Source organism: Necator americanus, chromosome III (assembly GCF_031761385.1).
Source record: "Necator americanus strain Aroian chromosome III, whole genome shotgun sequence".
In the NCBI taxonomy this organism is placed as follows: domain Eukaryota; kingdom Metazoa; phylum Nematoda; class Chromadorea; order Rhabditida; family Ancylostomatidae; genus Necator; species Necator americanus.
In genome coordinates, this window is record NC_087373.1 from 10,996,588 (window position 1) to 11,019,678 (window position 23,091).

At 40.6% G+C, this 23,091-nt stretch overlaps 2 protein-coding genes across 3 annotated transcripts in view; one reads left to right on the forward strand and one right to left on the reverse strand.

Moving 5' to 3' along the window:
- Positions 1-19,287, reverse strand: part of RB195_009235 (uncharacterized protein) — a gene marked incomplete at both ends in the record, with an annotated part of 20,548 nt that extends 1,261 nt beyond the window's left edge. Inside the window, 9 exons of one of the 2 annotated variants that reach the window (XM_064189690.1) lie at positions 881-1,025; positions 1,080-1,148; positions 3,010-3,094; positions 5,107-5,218; positions 9,600-9,675; positions 16,750-16,905; positions 17,457-17,563; positions 18,247-18,415; positions 19,202-19,287. In XM_064189690.1, coding sequence (XP_064047273.1) covers positions 881-1,025; positions 1,080-1,148; positions 3,010-3,094; positions 5,107-5,218; positions 9,600-9,675; positions 16,750-16,905; positions 17,457-17,563; positions 18,247-18,415; positions 19,202-19,287 — 1,005 coding nt within the window. Of the gene's footprint in view, positions 1-829; positions 1,026-1,079; positions 1,166-2,972; positions 3,095-5,106; positions 5,219-9,599; positions 9,676-10,726; positions 10,741-16,749; positions 16,906-17,456; positions 17,564-18,246; positions 18,416-19,201 lie in introns of those variants that run through there. The other variant, XM_064189691.1, reaches the window with a different exon arrangement.
- On the forward strand, positions 15,843-16,109 carry RB195_009236 (uncharacterized protein; the record flags this gene model as incomplete). Its single annotated transcript, XM_064189692.1, has 1 exon — positions 15,843-16,109. The coding sequence occupies one exon, from the start codon at positions 15,843-15,845 to the stop codon at positions 16,107-16,109; it is 267 nt and encodes an 88-aa protein (XP_064047275.1).
- Positions 19,288-23,091: the final 3,804 nt, after the last annotated feature.

Genomic DNA, 23,091 nt, shown 5'->3' on the forward strand with positions numbered 1-23,091 from the left:
AACCAGATTTGTCTGGGAGAATAATAACACTGACTTTATCACCGGTTGGCCTCGCAAGTCATTCTATAGACCAACACGCGTTCCAAATCCTCAACGATTACAAATTCCAGTAAAACGTCAGGCGGATCCCAAATGGTTTGATACGCCAGGGACTTTATCCTTTTTTCTAATATACACGTGATAGAATAAGGTTCCTGTTATATAGGATGATATTATATTAAGAATTAAATTAACCAAGTTAGAAATCTAAGTTTGTGAACAAGGCTAAGAACAGCATTAAAATTACTTACACGATGTCATTGTTTTTATCATAGGCATTTAATTCCACGACGTCAAAGTTCTCTATTGAGCGGAATGATGTGACTTAGCCCATTTCATATCTTCTGCTCCTTTCGCCGTACCTCTCTATAATCAGCACAACAGATAAGACTTGTTCACGCCGAGTAAGGCCACCTTACCTTACCTGGATACAGGCTTTAGTTATATGTTGGTAACTGCTCATCCGCATGGCTGCTCGCGGCAAAAGGATATAAATAGCATCGTCACTGCTCAATGCGGATGCGAGAAGTCGGAAATTTCAGACACGTTTTGCTAATACCTGTGTTCGAACATCTGTACCAGGCACTTTACAGTCATTGTGGCTGAGAATAGTGGAATTTGTGCTGCCTCTATTTTTTTCAAACAATTCCTAACCAGTTCGCAATTACCCGACGTGTGATCACAGATGGTCATGGAGATGTGCGTTTGGAGTCTATCTGCCCAAAAAGTGACAAGAAATTCTTCGCCTCGCATCACCACCCATTGCACTGCATAAAGATAGTGATATGCTCTAAAACACGGACTTGTTGCAGGAATACATCCTCAAAATGTTCTTGCCTACGTTCTGTTCAGTTTCATCGTCCATCTGCTTTAGTTCGCGGGTCTCCTTATCCCATACGAAAAGAATGAATGTTGGTAATTGTTTCTCGTTAGTTTTTGAACACTTTTGTTGTATCACACTCGGATAGCTTTTCCGATCTGTGTAGCTAGGAAAACTACTTTGAAAAAAAGTTGTCAGAAGCCTACAGAGGAATTATCACCTGATCAGCAGCATCGAATTTTCCTCCTCTTTATCCTTGCTGAGAAAAGCCGGAAGCTTCTTGCCTTTCCTAGACCACCAAACTGTCTGTAAATTGGTACTGATACTTTCACTATCCCAGTTACTAATGAGCTATTTATCGGTTAATTTGAGTTCCTAGTGAGTATCATCTTGTGGGTTTTCTTGTTGCCGTCGTCCACTGACTTAAAAATAATTGCGGAATTCTCTATGAAAAACGACCAACTGTAAAGGAGTGGATTTGGGGATAGTACCCGACTTATCGGTTCCGAGAGCGAATATCTGGTGTAATATCAGAAGTAGAACAAAATCCCAGAATTTGCCTTCCAATGAAGATCGAAAACGTCCCTAGAATGAGGCGGGATCGGGGAATTTCATACTCCCAGTTCTAGTCCTTCGCTGGTGATCCGAATCAGTTAGTGAGCGACTCGGGAGATTCTGAGTAGTAGATGGCCATCTTGCCAGAAAACCTGGAATCTTGAGTGATGGATTCGAGAGAGCACAAAGGGAAAAGAACTCAAAAAAACCAACGTATTCGTAACTAATGGGACTCCATTTAAAAAACCGTAGTGTTTCGCCGTCGGTTTTTGTAACGCCCACCTTATAACACAAGCCGTCTCAAAATGCAACAGAACACCTATTGCATACCGCAAGGTTTTCACTAATGTCCTCTTCCACATTCTACTGGTGGAGAAATAGTAAATAATATGGTTTTCTACTAAAAATTTGGTCCATCTACTTCCATCGGAGGACAATGCAACATTAACTTTCTATTAATAGTCTACATACAGCAAAACAAAAGCACAAGAGCATAAGAAGAACTCCTCTCTGCCCTCCAATTCTTTCAAACTCCTTATTTTTTGTCAATTAAGAGAAGAAGGAGAACAAGAAAAATACTGGGAAGATCTCCAGTAAAATACGTCGGAAACTCACTTTCTCTCTAGTTCCATAGGCAAAGACCCATTATAATTTCTATCATGCACGGCACTATAAAAAAACTAGTTAAATCCAACTTTCCGAGTGAGTTTAACTAAACATGCAATGAAATGAGAAGTTTCCCCTGTTGTTCCATAAGAAGCGGGGCAGAAAAGTTTTCTCTTCGGAGCTTTATCACACTAACAATGTTTTCCCCGAACAACGACGACTTCACACTAGCTCTCCGTCCAAGATTGAGACCTTGTACGTGGCATTGAATTTTCCTGTCGTCCTGTGACAAACAAATATTTCCAGTTCTTTTTCTCTTCCGAATATCCAAACTCAACAATGGCACCACATAGAAAATATAAGAGAGAAACGAACATAGGAAGACAACCGTGTACAGAGAGCACAAAAATATCGATAATCAAAGGAAGGAAGCGGATAGATCCATGGCCAGAAGCATTAAAAACAACGACTTGGTTAAGATATTGAATCATAGGTTTAATAAAATTAAATAATATTAACTCAACGCAAGAACTTCCTTGATTTTGGTTTAGATTTCTTACTGGGCCAATTAGAGTTATGGGCTTACCAAAACGACAAGGAGAACGCTCAAAAGATTTGTTGGTGTGTTTCTATGGAAAACGATGGCTCCAATCTTCATGAACATCCTATACCCCTATATACATAAAGGATCCTAAGCCCTACTTATGTTTTAAGGCATTTGTAGTTACGACCTTTGAACAACTATTAGAATTCAAACTTCAAAGAAAAGAAAAGAGTTTTGGAAAAGTACCGGATTAAATCTAAGTAGGCGTTCTGGGCTCCATTTTGTCCAGAGACAACCGACAGGACCATGAAGAATGTTTTGTATAAACGATTGCACTGTCGCCTACAAATGGTGCTCCATAGTTCATTATTTGAGGCAGCCGTTTCAGGGAGTTCCGGTTTCCCCAACCAATTGTGAGAGACCAAAATAGAATCTCATAACGAACCACCTTAACTGAGTGCAGATCCGGTTGGGTAGCAATGTAATTCCTTGAAACTTGCCATTGTCGTCTTGGGTTAGACTATCTCCTCCTGAATTTTGCATGATTATAATCCACTCAGTATCATCGAGGTGCACTTGGATCCCAGTATTGAGTGCGAGGACTAAATGCACTGATGATATCAGCTGGTAGTTTAATTTATTTACAAAATGCAAAAGAATATGCAGGGTTTCATCAGTTGCTAGAATAATCGCTCAGCCCTTGACTCAGGCTTTGGTATTGGAGGAGTTCTTGTACTTTCCGAAAACCATGAAGAATTTGCAAAGATTTTTTCAAGAGTGGACGAAATTTATTGGGGAATCTATTTCTCTTTACCCATCTATGTGATGAGTTAGGGTATGTTCGTGTGTAAGATGGGAAATGTCAGCTAGTGGACAGAATACTTTCTACGTTATAGCGTATCGTTATTTGGAGGTGCCCAACGTCCGAAAAACAGCTATATTTTGAAAACCGCAATACTGCAACAGTTCGCTTATGTATGTTAACAAGATACAGTGTTTTGAAATCGATGGATGGAAAAATTGTTTATATTTCCCACAATTGCAGAATTTTCCAGGAATTACCTGACAACAGAAATGTGACGTAGACTCTCCGTTACACGAATACAGGTATTAACCTCATAAAATGAGGAATGGAGTGCTAGAACAAGGTTAAAGCTACGAATGATGGAACCGAATGTACGTGAGGGACGAAAGATGATCAGATGCAAAGAGAATGAGAATAAATAGTTGTTGAGTTGGAATAGTAGTTACGAATTCCGTACGTAGTAGCTAGTAAACAATCACTGTTTAAGCGTTCAAACTGATTTGTCAATACGTAAATAATTCATAGATATTTGTACAGGTGAGGATGAGGAGAAAGAAACAGAGAATGATAAGGATACCAAAAATCTGAGTTTCTGCTCTGAAGGATTGGACGGATGAACAAAGTGTAAGCGTCATTCCCCCTCATTGACTCCTATTTGCCTGCGTTAGGAACAGAAAGTAAAGGAGTCGCCAAAAACATGGCATCTATTTATGACTACGCAGATGACACGCATACATTAGAGGCAAAAATAATAAAAACGATAAAGGATAAAGTCACTGCTGTTGACATCCTCATCCTCTTGCCCTTTACTGCAATTTGAAATCGTTGAGATTTTGGTAAGCGCGTGGCCACCAAAGGATTTGCGGGGCCAGACGATGATTAAGTCAGTGTTTTGATCCTCCCAGACAAGTCTGGTTCCAATTCATCAACGTGGGAAGGATGGAGGGCTTGGCCGCCACTTTTGGCGGTTTCGAACCATCGGCCATGCGGCTACAGCGGACCTATCACCGACTGTGATACACCCGCCCGAGCAAGAAACAATAGCCGACGTCAATAAAGTTACCAAACAAATCAGCCTGAACGTCTGGCTAAAGCCGGACTTCAGACTTTCCGTGGAGTTCGCCTTGCTCCCCTTCACTGATCAACGAAAATCAATATTAGTGCCCTTTTCTGTGAAATTAGGCTTGCGTATCTCTAACAATATTTCTTCATTTTTTTTTATTATGAATAAAGGCAGATTTCTTATTTTTCTTTCTAACGGCGTCAGTTCTACATTTGGAGAATATTGAGAATTCGGCTTTAAACATTCCGTCGATACCAACACAATGCAGACACAATTTGAAAGTATATCTCCAAATTTGGGTTTTCCTCTGGTTCCCCTCCTAGAGTTATCAATGAATGACTTTTTAGCACAAAATGATGTGGAAGACTTTATCATACTGAGAAAGATAATGTTCTACGTTAACCTTTTGTAACATGCAAACGAAGTTACTGGGAGCCATTTTCCGCGGGACTCCGACACCATGGGACCCGTCGCACCTCATTCTATGGATATCTGGCTCGGCGCACCAAACCGACGCCGCTGGACTCGTCGCATCCAGAATTATAGCTATCTTTCGCCGGCGCACCAATTCGACGCCGGTGGACACGCCGCACTCCATTTCATAGTTATGCCAGCTACACACACGTGACAGACCAAGCGCGTTATTATATAGCATGATTATGATAGCAACTAACCTGGTGTGAACAGATGGGAGGCTAAGCCAATCAGTGAACAAACAAACATAAGGACGAGTAGAGTCGCGATTCCTTTCCAGGTTCTTTCCTGCCGTACACCTTCGCCCAATTCCTATAGCAACAGTTAATCAACTCAGGAAGAACTCTCGACAAAGTGAAAAGTTCGACTTTCAATGAACCTCGGCATGGTTGGATGTCGCATTAATTTTTCATAAGTTGTACGAGACTGTTAAATAATTTCATTTTCTACCAATCGGCAAAATCACTTTTCTTCGGAGCCTGAAGTGGTCGATTCAAATCACAGCTTAAACGACCAAACCTCTCCACAACTAATCAGATAAACTCCACCTTTCTGATAACCAACTTAGCGACTACACTGAATGCTCACCACTGGTCGGAGATGCCAAGCATACATGTTGACTGTTGACTGACTCGATCACGAGAGCGTATGATTCGTTGGTTTCATTCAGATCAGAAGAATCCGAGGTATGGCTCGATTTCCCGTCATTCGACAGACATTCGGCCTTGCGGTATAACTTAGGGCTTGGATCCAAAATGCCTCAAGCGATTTTCGAGCCAACGTTTTGAATCCGTGCGCTAAGATTTGGACCCTGATTTCAAAATCGGCTTTACCGTGTTTTTGTGTTCTGTGGGCACCTAAAAGAGTCTATTCTCTCAATCTATTCTTTCCATTCACGTGCTCTTCGATGCGGACATATAGTTGTCGTGCCGTTTCACCAACATGCTCGTCGCCACAGTTCGTGCAAGAAACCAAGTAGATGACGCCGGATTTCAAGCAGTCTACTGGTCTACCTGCGGGGGGCAAATAATACATTGCAAATAATACAAATATTATCAATAATATATGATTGGTGTAGTACAGATGGTATCGTATAAACGATTCCGAGTTAGCTGTCATTTCAAATTCTTCGGTGGTATTTCAGTGACCTCACTGATCTCTCTCTTTAGAGAGATCGCAGCAGTTTAGTCGCGAGGTTACGTAACGCATCCTCAGTTGATGAATAAAGGAGTAATCGAGGACCAAAAGCGACCTTGTGCCTGCCTTGAGAGGTGGGTTAGTCAGGGGATCGACTCTCTGTTTCCGCTGAGCCAGGACGGCATCCTTGTAACCCTCACGTCGATCCGACCTGAAGCCTGCATCAAGTATCTGGGAGGTGCAAGGGAGACGGCTTTGAGTCGCGTCGAATATGTCTACTCTGGGAAGATAAACGTTCTCCCACAAACCCGTGGGACTAGAGGCATGCAACTTGTCCATGGGTTTTAAAATTTCATGCATGTCACAATAATAGAAAAGAGTCTTCCGATTCCGGAGGAAAGCCTGGTATGATGGCGCCAAGAAAGACGGCGTTGCAGGAGTCATATAAGCTGCCGATACGGAAAAACGACTAGGATGACGGTCTGCACGTACGCTTGCATCGAAAGTGGCCATCGAAGTTCTCACGATGCAAGCCAAGAAGATTAAATACGACGTAATCGTAACGGCCAAGAAGAGACGACGTCACCCTTTCAACGCTGTATATTCAAACTGGAGAAGAACTGTTCTTAGAAACATGCGACAGTAGAGGAGATGAAGGAATAGGCGTCCTCGTCAACACAAGTATGGCAAAGAACATCGACTCTTTCGAACAACTTAAGACCCGAATCGCTTGCGGATGAGACGATGTGGTCTAACAAGTGCTTCGACTATCTTCGTCGCTAGCACTCCCACATCAAGCTACGAAGAATAAGAAGTCGAAATGTCAATGTGGACCTAGGGAAGTTCTACCGAGAAGATCATGCCTTCTACTAGCTCATAATTTGCAATTTCAACGCCCAAGTTAGCCCAAGAAGAACGCCTGAGGAACTTCACATTGGCTCCCACGGCCTAAAATGGAATTAACAGGAGGAGATCTCCGAGTTCGTCATTACGACTAAGACCACCCATGGGAAATCGCAATTCCAGAAGCTCTCCTCCTTACGCTGGACGTGGGAGTCACGGGTGGAGGGTATCGTAGTAAAATTGAGCTCATCATTCTCGTGTAAAAGCTTTTGCTTAGCGGATGTTGCTGCTGCGCCAAAGTTTTATACGGGATCGGACCATTGCCTCCTACCCTGAAGATTTTCGTTTACCTGTAGAGAAGAGAAAGCCGCAAAGTTTAGAGAGCGAAGTCCCAGAGCTATCATTAATTGGGATAATGATTCTTACCACCGAGAAAAGGAAGACCTTAAAGAGAGAAGAGCAGAAGTGCTGGTAGGTGATTTTGCGACACTAATCCACTCGTCGTTTAGAAAGGGGCTCTTCTCCATGAACTTACTAACGGAGGACAAACCATATAGTGACGAATTTGGCATGTGCCTAGTGTTATTTCAATATCCAGCTGGTGTGGAATGACCAGAAACTCCTACCTTTATCACTTGTAGATAACCTTTTTGGTTTAAAGTTAATCAACTCTCGAACTTCCTTAATGCCTTGCTTTGGTGCAAGAGAAGTGTTAGGCTTAGTTGTGTTCTCACGAAATCGAAGTACCTTTTTATATACAACGTTTGTAAAGAGGCACAATTTCGCATCTGTATCTGGGTTACCGTCTTGTTGTTTAAAGAACACACATCGGAAAGGTATTGACTGATTGTCCCTGAGTGATCTTTGGTTTCTTTTCCTATAGTTAGTTAGTTCATATAGTTAAAATTGGGTTTCTTGTGGAGCTTATCTTGAACTTCATGTAGGGTGCAAGGGATCTTGCGCAGAACTACAGTTGAACTACAGTTGAAATGTTCTGCGACGGAGAAAAACTAGGATCCAATTCCAAAACCGACCGCGCATTCTCGAAAAGTCTTAATTCTCTTAACACGGTCACTCAAGAAACATTTGATAGCATATCGTTACAAACAGTATTGTGCTTCCTCCTGCCAGGAAGGATTACAGCACTTAGTGGTGGTGCATTGTTGCTTCGTGATCTACTCTAAAAGGCGATCGAATATTCTACGTAGATTTCCCTCGAGGTTGGATCGAATAGAGTTGGATATCCAAATCGACCTACTCACAAGTCTCTTTCCGGGACGATCTTCAAAGTACTTTGCACAATATTGTTTCTTCCACGCACACTTCTTTTTCACTGCGTATACTTCGTCTCGCTTCTTCTTCAATACGATGCGGAAGAACTGTTGAATTGCTCGTACTTGGTCTCTGTCCTCTGGTAGCCTGCGCAGATTGCACACTCGTTTTTGGCCAATAAAATTGGGAGTAACACCATGATGCAGACAGCAGTTGAGAAAGTGGATTAACTGCCTAGCTGCTACGATCTTCTTTATCAGCAACAGTGCTTCATTTAAAAGTCAATAATATTCAGCTGCACATTGCAAATTAACTGAAAAGTTCGGCTTCCAATGAACCTCGGCATAGTTAGATGTTGTATTTCGTATTGTATTAATATTTGTTTATATTGTCGGTTTTCGTACAAAGCCATATCTCACCATTTCCATTAATCTCTGTCATCTATAATCTTGGCGCACGATTCCAAAAGGTTGACTCGAGAATCGCCGCGGGCATTTTAGATCTAAGCTAAAAACCCTAATATGTACCGCGAGGGCGAATGTCTGTCGATAACGCGGGAACTTGCACCATATCTCGGATGATTCTTCTGATCTAAATGAGACAATCGAACCATTCGCTCTTGTGATCGATCAATCAACAGTGAATGCTAGGCGCCTCCGATCCAAAGTGAGCATTCAGTGTAGCCGCTAATTTAGTGATCGAAAAGGTGGATCTGCTAAGTGCTGGAGAGGTTTCGTCGTTTAAGTTGTCAAATGAATCGCCCATTTTAGTCTCTGAAAAACGCGATTCGCGAGTTAGCAAATAAAATTATTTAACAACCTCGTGTACAGCTTATCAAAAGTCAATACGACATCTCGGCAAACTATTGGGTTGAGGAATGAACCGCGACCGCTTTCTTTCAAACTCAGAAATGTACGCAGGATTAGAAAATGCTGGAAAATGTTGTATGTCATTAAGCAGAGAATTTTGCGCTCTTCGTGACGGTGGTGTGACGGTTTCTTTGTTTTAAAGATTTTTGTAATATTAGAGTGTCAAGTCAAAATGACAACAGGAGAAGAATAAATTACCCAACCTGAAGGCTTTAGTTTTCGTATTTAATGAGACGATAGAGCCTTTCTTTCTGAGTTTTTATACTTCACTCGATGTCCTCCAAACTCAGCCGAAATCACATGCGCAATTTGAGCGACCGTGCACTCTCGATTAAATACAGAATGAGGTGTATAACGTTGAGCTTTGGTGATTTGACTCTCTAATCATCTAAAGAAATAGAAAAAAAAACGAGAAAAAGCAAAAAAAATCAGGACATTGTTATCGGACGATGCAAGAAATTCTCTGTGAAATGACATAATAATATTGCCAACATTTGTTTTCATGTATATTCTTAATTTTCCATTCTGTAGAATCTACTCTCTGAAAGATTTATGAAAGTAAGAAGGCCTACAAAAAGATTTCCGAAGGTTTTCTGCCAGGTTTCCATACTTGTGTTGGATGAAGGAACTGAGACAGGGAGCTGTCTTCTGAAAAGTGAAAGCAATCAACGAAAGGAGGGGCGCAAAGAGGCACCTATCAAACTTCGTAGCTATGGAAAGCATTGCTGGTTTCGATTCATCGACATCATTTTTTCATCAAAAGGTTTGATTGCGGCTGCACGGTCGACATCATCATCGACCGTGCAGCCGCAATCAAACCTCTTACCTACTGTGTTGAACCCGCCCAATGGCTGAAATTATAACTGTAACTCAATTTTTCAACCCCTTCTGGAATCACTGAAAGGTCTTTCTCCTGCAGTTTGCTATACTCGGCTCTCGTCGTGTTGTTTGTCGTATTATTACATTTTCGACGCATACTTCCTCCACGCGGATTGCTCGTACCGACCGCCACGATCACCCTGGCTTCAAACTTTCAAGAGAGTCCTGTCAGATGGAAAGACAGTAAATGCTACTTCATCTCCATTCTGCAAGGGCTGAAACTCAGGAAAATTCCTAGAAAGTCACAAATGAATTTCTCCTCTAGAAGGAAAGGAAGAAAGTCACTTGCGTTGAACAAGAATATGTGTTTTCGCAGCCATTTCAGGAGACTAGCCGATAACGCCTCTACTTTTCCCTATCACAAAAAGAATAACGAAAGAAAGCGTTTCCTTTCCGCTCACAACATCTTCCGTGTCTTTTAAACATTCAAGAACCCATCTGTTTCCCAGGAACGTTCGAGCAGACCAACTCAGCGCTGTCACTGACATCGCATAACGCATGCAACCTCATATATACATTGTGAATTCCTTTGCTGTGACACGTTTTTGAATGTAAACAACAGAGAATCTAACGACAATCTGACGGAAATATCTTGCAATACAGGGAAATCGTTGTTGTGTTGCTATGAAAAGGAAATGAAGTAGAGAGATGAAGGGCTGGAGGAGACCGACTGAAGCATGTAAATCCTAAAACCATGACTTATGTGCTGAGCTCAGGGAAACACCAGCGATAAAGACGCAGTTTCATTGCGTTGCGATTAACATGCTTAAACAAATCTCCAAGTTTTACACTCTGAAATAAGCGACTAAAGACAACTGGCCTCCAATAACGCATAACCTTGGAAAGCTGCCTTTCGAACCGCAACTGAAAGAAAATAAGCCACACCGGTCTGCTGGCTTTCCTGTTTTTAGCTTTATTGATAAGTGATAAAGGATAAAGTTTCTGGCATTAATCACTCTGCCTGGGATGCGCTCCCACGTTCACTTCAATTCAGAATCGTTCGAGGTTTACGAACGTGTAACTGGTCTGCACAATAACCTGCGGTGGTTAGCCGATGTGTCAAGTCAGTGCTTTTATCCTCGCAGACAAGTCTGTCAAGTTTGGCACCAATTTATCGACGCCGGATGGAAGAAAGGCTTGGTGAGCACTAGGGCGGATTTGAACCTCCGACTGATCGCGCAGGAAGCGGAACCTCTAACCGATACACCTACCCGCCCTAGTTTTATTGATATCTTTAGAAATGAGCTCATCGAATACTCTCGAGTCAGGTCGAAAAAACTAATGTTGCCGTTAGTTCCGAGAAGACAACAAGAAAGCAACGGCAGAGAACGCGCCACCATTGTGTTTCTGTTCCTTTCTGTATTTTCACGCTGGTGTTTGAAGGACGAAAAAAGAAAAAAAGATGTGAGCAGGGCAACACTCGTTTCCGAAATCTAATACCCAAACCCTGGGTTTTCCCTGGGATCTCCGTATCACGTCAACTTCGTGAAACGCTACTTTTAATGGAATTTTCCATGTTATTTCAAGGAAGCATATGGGTTCTTTACTTTTTACTTGCAAAAGAGATGGCAGAAAGAGTGATAAAAAATATATCTTCGATGGTGAGAGACAGAAGAGAAGAAAGAGAAGAACAAAAAGCAGTTGTGGACGAGTCTACCTTCCTGTAAAGGCAAGGTGCCCTGAAAAGCTTTATCAAACCAAGCGGAAGTTAAAGACAATCCTTAAAAAGCACGTGGAAAGAAGTAAAATTCCCATGGTTTTTTTAAATTCGCATTCTCGCGCTTTTCTTCGCTAGCAAAGAGCGTTGTATGAAATTAGTAAGAATAACATCTAAAGAATTACTAGTACAGGAAAAATTTCAGGCTTCAGTGCGGCGGGCCTGCGAAGTAAACTACTCGTAGTTTCATCGACAGAGTTGAACGGATTTCTTAAAACAAATGTTCCAGCATCCAAGCATGAAAGAATTATCTTACGATTTAATCACTGAAAAATGAAAGAATTATATCCTCTTCTTGAACGAATGTGAGCAGTTCTGCAACAAATAAAATTTGGAAACATAATTCGAAGTATTTCTGCCTCTTTCTCCTCAAAATCTAGCGCAGAATAGTCTGTCAGCATGAAATGACGTGAAGATCATCATCGTACTGGTAAAGATAAGGTTTCACGTCAGGTAATGTTAGCTACTATTCAAGCACGGTGGTGTAGCGGTGTAGCGGTTAGAGGTTCCGCTTCCTGCACGATCGATCGGAGGTTCGAATCCGCCCTAGTGCTCACCAAGCCCTTCATCCCTCCTGGTCGACATCGGCTAGCCACTGCAAGTATAGGCCAGATACACGTTCGCAAATCTCAAACGATTCTGAATTAAAGTGAACGTGGGGGCGCATCCTAAGCGGATTGATTAACACCAGGAACTTTATCTTTTATCCTTTATTCAAGCACCCAGTTTCATTCGTGTTGCCAATCAACGAAGAAAGGATGTTGGCAGAAAAAAAGGAATAAGGCCAACGTGTGGTTGGCCTTATTCCTTTTTTTCATAATTTTTTTATTTTTGTCATTTTTTGTCTAATAATTTGTCTAATTTGTCTAATAATCTAATAATTTTTTGTCATTTTGTGAACGTGTGCCATGATCTTGGCTAAACTGTTTTCGCTACACTAGTTTCAACCACTTCTTCGATCATTTATTCAAATATTAAGCGACTTTATTTCAAACGCAATTATCAAAATCGCATCCATTACCACTTTTCTTTCTTGAGACATTTCATCCATTTCTTAATCAGAGATATTGGGACCTGAAAAATATTCTTCGACCGCGTTTCAGTTATCAATATTTTTTCGATACACAGTGACAGAATACCATCCAGAGCACTTATTCAGCTAATGGGACCAAATCTGAATTTGTTTTTACCTCTGTTTATTCAGCTGAACTTTTCTGACGTTCACTAAATTTTGAATCCCTTAGCACATGTTTATTTATCAGCTAATACCATCTTTTTGTCTCCTACTGGCTCTCTTCACTTTTTCCCAATTTTTCGACATCCTTAACGACCTTTTCCAGCTCTCAAAACTTTTTATAACTTCATGTTGAGGAATCCACAATGCATTCCCGAAACTGTTTATGCCACCCGGTCGCCAATCTGCTTTTATCATTAGAATTAAATCTTTCTTTTTCACTGGGAATGATCCCGCGAATCATCACATGAGAATTTGCCTGGAATTGACTGATGATGCCGTTTCAGCATCTTCATTTTGCACATGCCTAAAGGGGATACAAGTGTCACTTCTGTACCGAAGGTGACTTCAAGGAATAGGACCCCATCCCGAAGGATATTGGTTATATGCAAGTGAAAGCTACCCTGGGATGAGTAAGCAGCAGCTTTGTCGGTAGCTGATGAAAATAATTACGACTGTTCGCCTCTTTATCTTTCTTTTTTCCTCTCTATTTTACTTTCGTTTCCTTTCTCTCGCTGAAATTTTTCATTAGAAGTTATTCCACTAGCGATTCGAACACTACATATTAATCTAACAGCGGAATTATGCATATCGGACACAATCGGAACTGTTTAGAATTCACAAATCACACGTTTACGTCATGGCTTTTGCCCAATTTTCCTCATGTTCCCTGAAATTGCACGATAATCTGCCGATCTCCTGTGATTGAATTTCTCCAATAATTCTTAAAGAGAAGAGAAATCCCTCTAAGGTAGTGCGTAGAAGTTAGTTGTCCGTCGGAAGACGTAAATGAACATAAAAAAGAACTGAAAAATTAATTAGAGCAGGTAAAGTAAAGCAGCTTATTTACAGCTTAAATAAACATCCTCTCTTTTTCTTATCACCACTATACCACAAAGACATGTTGTGGGTCATGGAAGTTTGGAACGTATGATTAAAGAATAAAAATAGAGTTGAACCACTGAAGTCATTATTAAATAATGTGATAAGCTCTATGAGGTAGAAAAAGGATAAACGGCAAGGCGACGAAAAAGAAAAGACGGAACTCGAACGCAGGAGAAATCTGGTATTGAAGACGCAGCATGAAACAGTACGATCAACGGCGATCGTACGAAATCACGGGCCAACTATAGAATTGTACTTCAACAGAAGTGATTTAGAAAATTTAGACCAATGTAGAGAGAGGGGAGTGTGATCAGCTCCCTGGCATGAGTGGCCTTTCGTTCCTCGAAGGAGCATGTAAGAAGAAAATCAGGAAGGAACACGTGATAAAGGATGAAGCGCGCGTTCGTTCTCTTTCGAGAATCGCTTAGGATTGTTAAGGTTAAAGTGAACATGTGTCCAATCTCACAGCAATGTATCTCATACAAGTCCGGTACCAAATTTATCGAGTTCGGAACGAGGAAAGGCATGGTCGGCAGTAGAGCGATTTCGAACCATTGATCATGCAGACGCAGTCGAACGTTTTGACGACATGGCTACACGACTGAGACTGTATAAACTCCTTGCTTTTCCGTTTTTGTCAGACAGAACAACACTTTGCTTTGACCTGCTCAGATGAATATGGAACCGGTCTATGTATCAACCTGAGTCGAAATGAAGGCTCAAATCACATTCGTGATCTTCGAACCAAGCTTGTAGCTGAATTGTAGCACTCCACAATCTCAGTGTAACGCTGGGTTTGGAACTATTCGCATTTTTTAGAAGTAAAAGTCATATCATCTTCAACTGCTTTTTTGTGCTATGATCCTTTTGAATTTTGGTCACTGTAATCGTTTCGTTTTTACTGAGAGGATTTTGGCGTTCGTTTACTGCATTAATGATGTGCTCGGTTTGCTTATAAAAGCACACCTAATCCAAAATAATTCACAGTAAAAAGTCACGTTTTATGGCTCCTGTTGGCACTTTTTCAAACTTCACTCTTCTTTTTTGTGCATTGTCTAATGTGACTAATTAAAAAAAATTAAGCAAATGAAACAAATATGAGGAAATAGAAGATACTAAGGCAAGAATTTCAATTACTTCACAATTATTTGGTGTCATAGTGATACTGAAAGTACTCAGGATGAAGTCTAAAAGGGTGAAGTGTCTGGCGCTATTCAATCCGCTTGGGATGCGCCAACGGCTTCACTTCAGTTCAGAATTGTTTGAGGTTTATGAACGTGTAGCTAGAATACACAATGACTTAGTTAATAAGTGGGGTTCGCCGCCTTCGGGAAAACTGAAACTTTGCTTTGCTTTTTGCTCCTAAACTTTGCTTTTTTCTCCTTCTTCTTTCAATGGCAACTCAATGAGTAGTTGTTTTGTCTGAAGACACAAAAAAAGCTCTACCTAAGGTAAGCATTCAACTCCTAAGTGAAAACATTCAGAAACGATGCAAGAATCGTATGTATTCAAGTCAAAACACAAAATAAAAACAAATCCTTTCCATGAAGCTGGATGGATAATTTAACGGTTTCAAAATCAGATGTTTTCCAGAAAGCATGACGATGCACGAAAATTTTTGCTAATGAGTCACCCATCTTCCGTATTGAAAATTAGTGGTAGCTGCTAGTCGCCCCGATGGGCTATAATCTGTTTTTTTTTTCTTTCAATGGGTTTTCTTCGTTTTTTTAGTGTTTTTTATGCGTTTGCTTGTAGTTCTGCGGCTGTCGTGCTGTCATGCATGTGTTTTTTTCCGCGATGCAGGGTGTGAAAGGGTGGCACGTTCTAGTAAATGATGTCATAAGAAACAGCATTCCGTGGTTGTACTTTTCCAGTGATACAGAGAGAAATGGACGGAATCACCCTCTTCCCCACAATCTACGATCCCGTATAGGCATAACCCACCTGAAACCCCTACCACCTCAGATTCGTGAGGTGATGCCTTTGCGCAGGTGCAGGTGGTTGTAAAGAGCGATTTGGTCGAAAAGTTTTTTGAGTTTTCCATTCATGTAAAAGCCACGCATTTATTATTCGTTCAAGGATGGAATGCGGTTCTGACGAATGAAAATCGACTCTGTTGTCAGAAGTGGTGAGGATGCGAAGACTGGGTTGTGTTTTGTCAGAAGCTGGCGTCACGGAAGTGTACAAATTGTGGTTGGTAGTCAAAATGACATGATGCCTGAAAATGTAAGCGGTACGCTCGAAGCGACGAGGAGATTGAACGGTTGCTATCGCGGTTGGACCACCGCTACCACTGTGGATACGAGTGGAGCTGGCAATCCACCAAGCTTCCTCGAGTGTGGCCGCTTTCTCACTCCGTCGTCTTGAGCTAAATTTGTACCGACCACATAATGATTTAGGAAAACAAGCCCATCTACGTCACACCAAGGCATCTACAACAAAGACGGAACAAAACTTCGCGGGATGATCGTTTAACAACCAAAAACTAACCATCGTACAATCAATGAACCAGAAGCATGCGAAGAAAAAAAAAATTCTTTTCTTTTCTTTCTTGAAATTTTACAAATTCTTAGTAATATCGCTAGCATCGAAGGCGGACTTCTCAGCACTCCCCATGTTTGTTCCGGAGTACGATGCGTCTGGAACAGCAAGTAGTGGCGAAAGTTACCCCGTTAAATTATTAATCATTCATCAGCCTTAGATTTACGAAAATAGAAAAAGTTAGCAACCGGAGCGACTGAAATTGCACATTCAAAAAATGATTCACGCGGTTTTTCAGTCATCAGTGCAGCTGCAAATCCTCCGTAAGACCATCTATATACCGAAAGACGGTGAGCGTCAAGGAACGGATATTTTTTCACCACCTGTCTTATGAACTATCGTCACCAAGTGAGAAACGGCCACACAAGAGCAGGAGCTACCGAATACTTTCTATTCGGTCTTCGATCTCCACGTTGCTTAGTGCGCCACAAAAAGCCCCTCGGTACTTCAATCCACGTCCATCTACCTGAGGAGCACAAGCATATTGCCCCCAGCTGATATCCTGTGTAGCACTCTCACCATTACCACAGCATAATGTTGTGAGGCGACTAGAAACTCTACGAACTCATCTATCGTGAAAAATTCATCGCTAGCCATCTGCAGGCCTGAGGGCAAAGCGTAACTGTAAACATTGGGAGTAGTGGATGCATAATGTAAACGATAATGAAAGAAAGTCATTATTGATTGTATGTTTGTCCTTTGAAGAGATTATTTATTTAAAAAAAGCAAATACTTATTGCACCAATAAAAGCTGGATAATGAGACAAATAAATAGTATTACGTAGAGAGATTATTGCACTTTGAATTCTTCATTAATTAATAATTTCGTCAGATATGATGTAGTACGAAATGGTAAACGAAATAAAATGGTAGAGTGATGTATTAAATAATAGATATTTCATTTCGGTAGAGAAATGGGTGGGGCGCTACTTCAGAATAGAATTTAAAAGGCCACTGCCTCATTTTGGAAATTTATCACGCCACTGCCTCATTTTGGGAAGAAGAAGAAGCCGAGTAAAAACCGATAGGCTTCTGGTAGTACTGACCCGCGTCTAAATGAGGCAAAAGGTGTAATTAATTCTATTCTGAAGCAGCGCTCTACCTCAATCATCCAATCCGGTAAAAGTATGGAAACGTTGACTGGATTACGGTGAAATGAAGTACGAAACTTACACTTTGAGCAGCACTGGTGACGGACAAGATCGACTTGATTGATGAGGTGAAAAGTAGATCTTCACATTTGCTTCTGCAAATGTAGTTGTGTAGGGGTCATTATTTATCTGGAAAGACCATAAGAGGTTGTTTGCTGTCACACTGGGACGCGTGATATAAAAAAAAATGCACCAGTGAAGGTGAGAAAAGATATTTCACGGAAGAACACATCGGTATGTACCCCTTGCATTTGTTTACAGCTCTTGGGTACCCTTGTGCGCATGATTTCTTCGTTATTTTCATGTATATATGAAAATAATGAAATGTGAAATCAGCTCCCAAATGTAATGACGCGAACGACGTGAATCGTTCACTTCGAAGGTGAAAAGCAAACGAAGCATACTACGAAATTTACGGTGTTGTAATCTCGCCTACGAAAAAAATAATGAGAAGGAGAAAAAAAGAAAAGAGAAATCTAGTGTTAGGTGTGTAAATTTCGAGTATGAACGTGAACACGATCAATTCCCCAAATCGTCCTAAAAAACGGTTTGAGGAAGGTCCATTCTATTTACCTATTTAAGTAAAACTAGTGGATAGGCTGCTGCGATAGTCGGCCGGAGTGCAAGCGTAGCGCGCTCTAACATCTCCCCTATTACAAAACGTACAGAAAGAGCAATAAGCGAACTGTTTTCGCACCTACTAGGAGCGAAAAGTGAGCGTGGTCATACTCCTGATCTATACCTGTATCCCTATGTTTCCGTGGGAATTATACCAACATCGTCAGTTATATGGCCTTCTGTCGTTAACCAACCCTCATGGCAGCGATGAGGATACCATCACAACTTTTTTCAACTTTTTCTGTGGTCGTAGCTATCGCTAGGTTCATCATGTTCCGCTTTTCACACCGAATTGGGAATTTCAGACTTTTCAACTTTTCCTCCGATGATTTCACCAAGGTGATATCGTGGAAGAGCCGGTTCCTGTGACAACACTTCTTAGGCAAACAAAAAAGAAATTAAGTTTAAGCAATAAAACATGTAGTACAATTCCTCATATTTTATTATAGCATTCTCAGGTGACTCAACGCACGGGCGCACCTTTAAAAAAGCTCAAAAGAAAGAAACAACATACCCTATGACAAATTGGAAATGAAGCAGTTATGATTAAAAGCATATGTCACAAAAATTCGTTGCACTGGTGGATCAGTGGCAGTAATATCATGCTGTACAACATCGGGCTTATTCCGTGTAAATTTGCACTTATTTGATTCTGCATCACGAAATTATAGGATTTCAAAGCAGAGAGACGGGTCCCAGATCGTCGCATTGGTGCCCAGGCGCTGCCAAGGGGTGATGTGGGATGGAGCGGGTAACAGCGCGTCGAATTAGAGTGCCGCGGTGCTGTAGCAGGTTTTGGTAGTATAGTAGTACTAAAAAAAATGAGCAAGGTAATTAATACATCTTATGTGAATTACTGCAAAAACTAAGAAATAACAATATGTTCTCAGGGATACCTTACTTTCACGGAATAGCGTTGTAAGCAGTCTTATAGTATGCAGCACTTTTTCTGGAAGTTTTTCTATATCAAAAAAAAAACCTTTTTTTCTCTTTTACTTCCTGACAAATGTTCCACTCTATTAGATGAACACACAAAAGCAAAACAACGTTCACAACAGTTAACACCGAAAATGCTGTAATTAAGTCAAATAGCACATCTTAATACTTACATTTGCTGGACTCCGGAGTATTTCTAATGTTTTATCTCACTTCAATTCATTCACAGGAGTTTTTTGACTCCGTTCAGTATGAGTTTGCTCATATCCGACCAATATTTTATATTTTATTGTGATCATCGCCTGTGGAAACTACGAATTAATCCATAAATCCTTCAAGTTTGATATGGCCGCGATGACACCTATATTTCATAACAGTATCGTTTGTTTCAATATGACCAATCCTAAAACCAACGTCGGTATTCCAGGAAGCAACTTTATTCTTTTCGCAACGTGAATCGGCTGTTGATTCGCGATTGGTGTCTATCACTGTGGAAGTAGCAGAGATCAGTGAACCATTCTTCGTTTCGAATATAGAACTATAGATAAGCTGAAGGTTTGGTGAAGATATAACAGACTCTGATGCTGGTTTTGATTAAAAATGAAGCCAAAAACCTTTAAGGATAAACCAATGAGTGTATGGGGTAAATCAACCCGCTTAGATTGTGTCACTGCATTCACTTCAGTTCAGAATCGTTTGAAGTTTATAATCTTGTGACTAGCCTATACAGTAACTTGGAAGGGCTAGACGAAGTTTCAAATCAGTGGTTTTCTCCTCGCAGACAAGTCTGGTACCAATTTCACGACCATTGATGGAAGAAAAGTTGGGTTGCGACCGGTTTCGAACTTTTGATCGATCACGCTGCAGCGGAACCTTTCCGACTGCTCAACACCGACGCTAAGAACCTTTGTTCCAGATAAACCAAACAGTTGAGCCGTGACCTATTTTTTTAGCTCTGTTTTGTTCGGGGCGCAATGTTTATGTTGATGTCATGACTATTTAGTGAACTTTTTCTGGAGTACTGTATCCTCATTGCTTTATATTCATTGCGGTTCCAAGTTTCTGTGTCTTTGCTTTAAAATTATCGACGCAGAGCACAAATAAAAAGGTTATCACTCCTCGCAAAAACAATTTGATGTAACTTGCATCCAAAGCCGATGTTCCACCACTGCAGCTTTGATCTGAAATCCGACTGCCCGTAAAACAGTTTTATGTGATCCTGTCTTCTCAACAACGCAATTACTGGTGTTAGAACGATGATAACCCGCCGCATGCTTGCGATTATGCCTGGCTCCGGATCACACACGGCTATTTCACACGCATTTTTCTGGGTTTGTAAGGAAAACTCGACCACATCATCACCTTCGAACTACCCTCGTCTACTCGTGGAGAGATCCCAATGCCATCAATTTCGTAGTACGCTGACGTTAGAAGATTGTTTTAGACGAGATTATTTGAGACATAGTAGCAGCCGTTGGACGAAATCTCGGCCTGTCTGGAGGATATCGTGTAGTGCTCCATGCCGTTTTCTACGTTCCTGATTGTTACGCTCGGAAGCTGGCTCCCTTTTCTGCCGCCGTCAAGTCTCGGGCACCCGTGTTGGATATATTTTCACGGGTATAGTTTTTTAGAAATGATCTTCTGTACAGCTTTGGTGGATTTTCACTCAAACAGGTTATTAAACCAAAGTAATTTTAACTAGAATTGAGGACTACGGGATGAAAATCTTTGAACATTTGGAGAGAAAGTGACAAGTTTTGAAAAAAAAAGTCTATGCTCTCCTACAGGTGAAAGTGATAGCAAATTGAAGGTATCTAAGAGTTAAAAAGGGATAGAAAGCTAAAAACACACAAATGAGGTCAGTTCCAAAGTTATGTGAGGTAGAAGAAACTTCTCCTTCCTGTGCTCGTTGAAAATTACCCAATCACTTAAAATAAAATAGTGCTATAATAACATGAAGGAGGAACGCCAAACACTGAACTATGGTGGTAACTATACTAAATATGGTTTTATTAAGTTATTAACGCTTTAAATTTTGAATTGATTGATTTAGCTGTGAATTATTGTTCCGTCAAAGTATATTCTCACTGAAATGGAGAAAAAGCATTTGGAAAATACATAGATCGAAGAGTTTTCTAAAAGATGTTACAGAAAACAATTTTTGGTTCGGAACAATTTTGAGAAATGCAAAAAAAAGGCACAGAGATAAAAAGAAACGCAAGATCACAACCATAAAGACAAAAAAAGAATTCCAACTGCTGACTCCAACCCTTTTTGGGAAAGAATGCTGCACTTTTAGAATTTTCGTCAGTTGATATAAATATTCATAAATTAGCGCAAATGAAACCAAGAAGGACACTTCTTGGTTTCATTTGCGCTAATTTATGAATATTTATATCACCTTCACCTACAACACCTGAGAGTGCGTGTTGTAGGTGAAGGTTGCGCCGAAAACAAACAGTAGTCTTTTTTAGGTGACTATGTGTTTTTTTTTTCGAAAATTAGTTGAGAAACGTTGAAGATTTAGCTTCAAATTTTCTCAAGTAACTTTGGAAAGAACGAAAAGTAATTGTAGAAGGAAGGACTAAAAACCAAATATGAATTCTAATAGTTTTTGTGAGGGACGAGCAGAGATATTGCACTTTGTTCGTAGTCGTACAGATTTTGAGAAGAGGCCGAAGATCTAAAATTCCGCACTTTTTCTCTCTGCAAACTTAAAGTAAAAAAAAATCGACATCACGTTTTGGTAGAACATTAAAGAAAACACAACTGTACAAGTATTCATCTCTACTAGTGTTTTGGTTTTCCCAGAAGCTAGCTGGGAAAAATTCGAAAATGAAAGAAAAAATTACAATTCTTCTCAACCATGTTTCAAAAAAAACGAAAAAAGTCAGAAACACCAGTCTGTGCCCTAACATAAGCGAAATTTGCCTCCGCAAAATTGTATTGCATGAAATACACCGTGAGCGTTGTTAATCAGCTTACATTCCAGCCCAATTTTTCTTATTATATCTCTAGCTGTTGATGTCTTTTCTTCGCTAAGTAATAGCATTGCTTTTTGAGTGATAGTGTGAAAGTTCATCATTGTTGAGAAAGAAATGTACATTTTAAATCCCCGACACTATGTGCGAAATCCACACACAAAAGGATTGACTTCTGACCGTTTCATTTAAAGTGAAGCTACATCTCGCTTCACAATTCGCCGCCACTTTTCGCTCTGCCTCGGTGACGCCACTCGCCAAATTATTATATATATCAGATTATTACTACCTAATTTTCTATGAGTGCGCTTAATAGCGACCCTCTCCTTCTTTCCTCTTTCATCTCTTTATTTCTTCTCTCTTCTTCCCAGTCCACCTGTCATCTCCTATTGCTCACACATCTCTCTCTCCACCCGGTTACCAAAATCAGAACGAACGCTTGAACGATTTCAAGGATGCGAGTATATTTTTTCCTCCAAAATCGATATTTCTGTATGACCAAGATTCGATTTTTAAGATAGATCCGTTTTCAATTTGGACCTGGGAGTCTACGGTGCTTGTTCCGTTATCTAATCCTCCTCCATTCGTTACAGAGCTACTTACTGAAACATTCACACTGGTAGCGGATTTCTAGAATCAGCTCTGCGGAAATGCGAGAGATGATCCTGATGTGTCAAATTGTAATAAACTCTCCTTTATAATAGGATCAAGATGGGATGCTTTCCTTCCAAGGAAAGACATCTTTTCCAGAAATCAGCAAGGTGCACTATGGGATTGGAAAAAGAACTGATTACGAGTATTCTGCAAAGCAATTTAAAAACTTTCATCTGTACACAGGATGATCGAAGAAATCGTACGGGTCGCGACGCTTTCAACATCACAGCCGTTTCCAATATTTTTGTTGAACAGTAGATGGAGAGTGTGCTATAGTCACTCCTGCCTAACTCTATTTGGAAACGTTTGATGATCAAAGTGGACACAAATCTCTTTATTTCTTTCTCAAGAAGCAGTAAATAATCACCTTTCAGATGTAAGCAACACGTAAACTGTTGACCAATCACTTCGAACGTATAAATAATCAAAAAGTTTTTCAAGGTTGGTTACAGATGGAATGTTAATTTA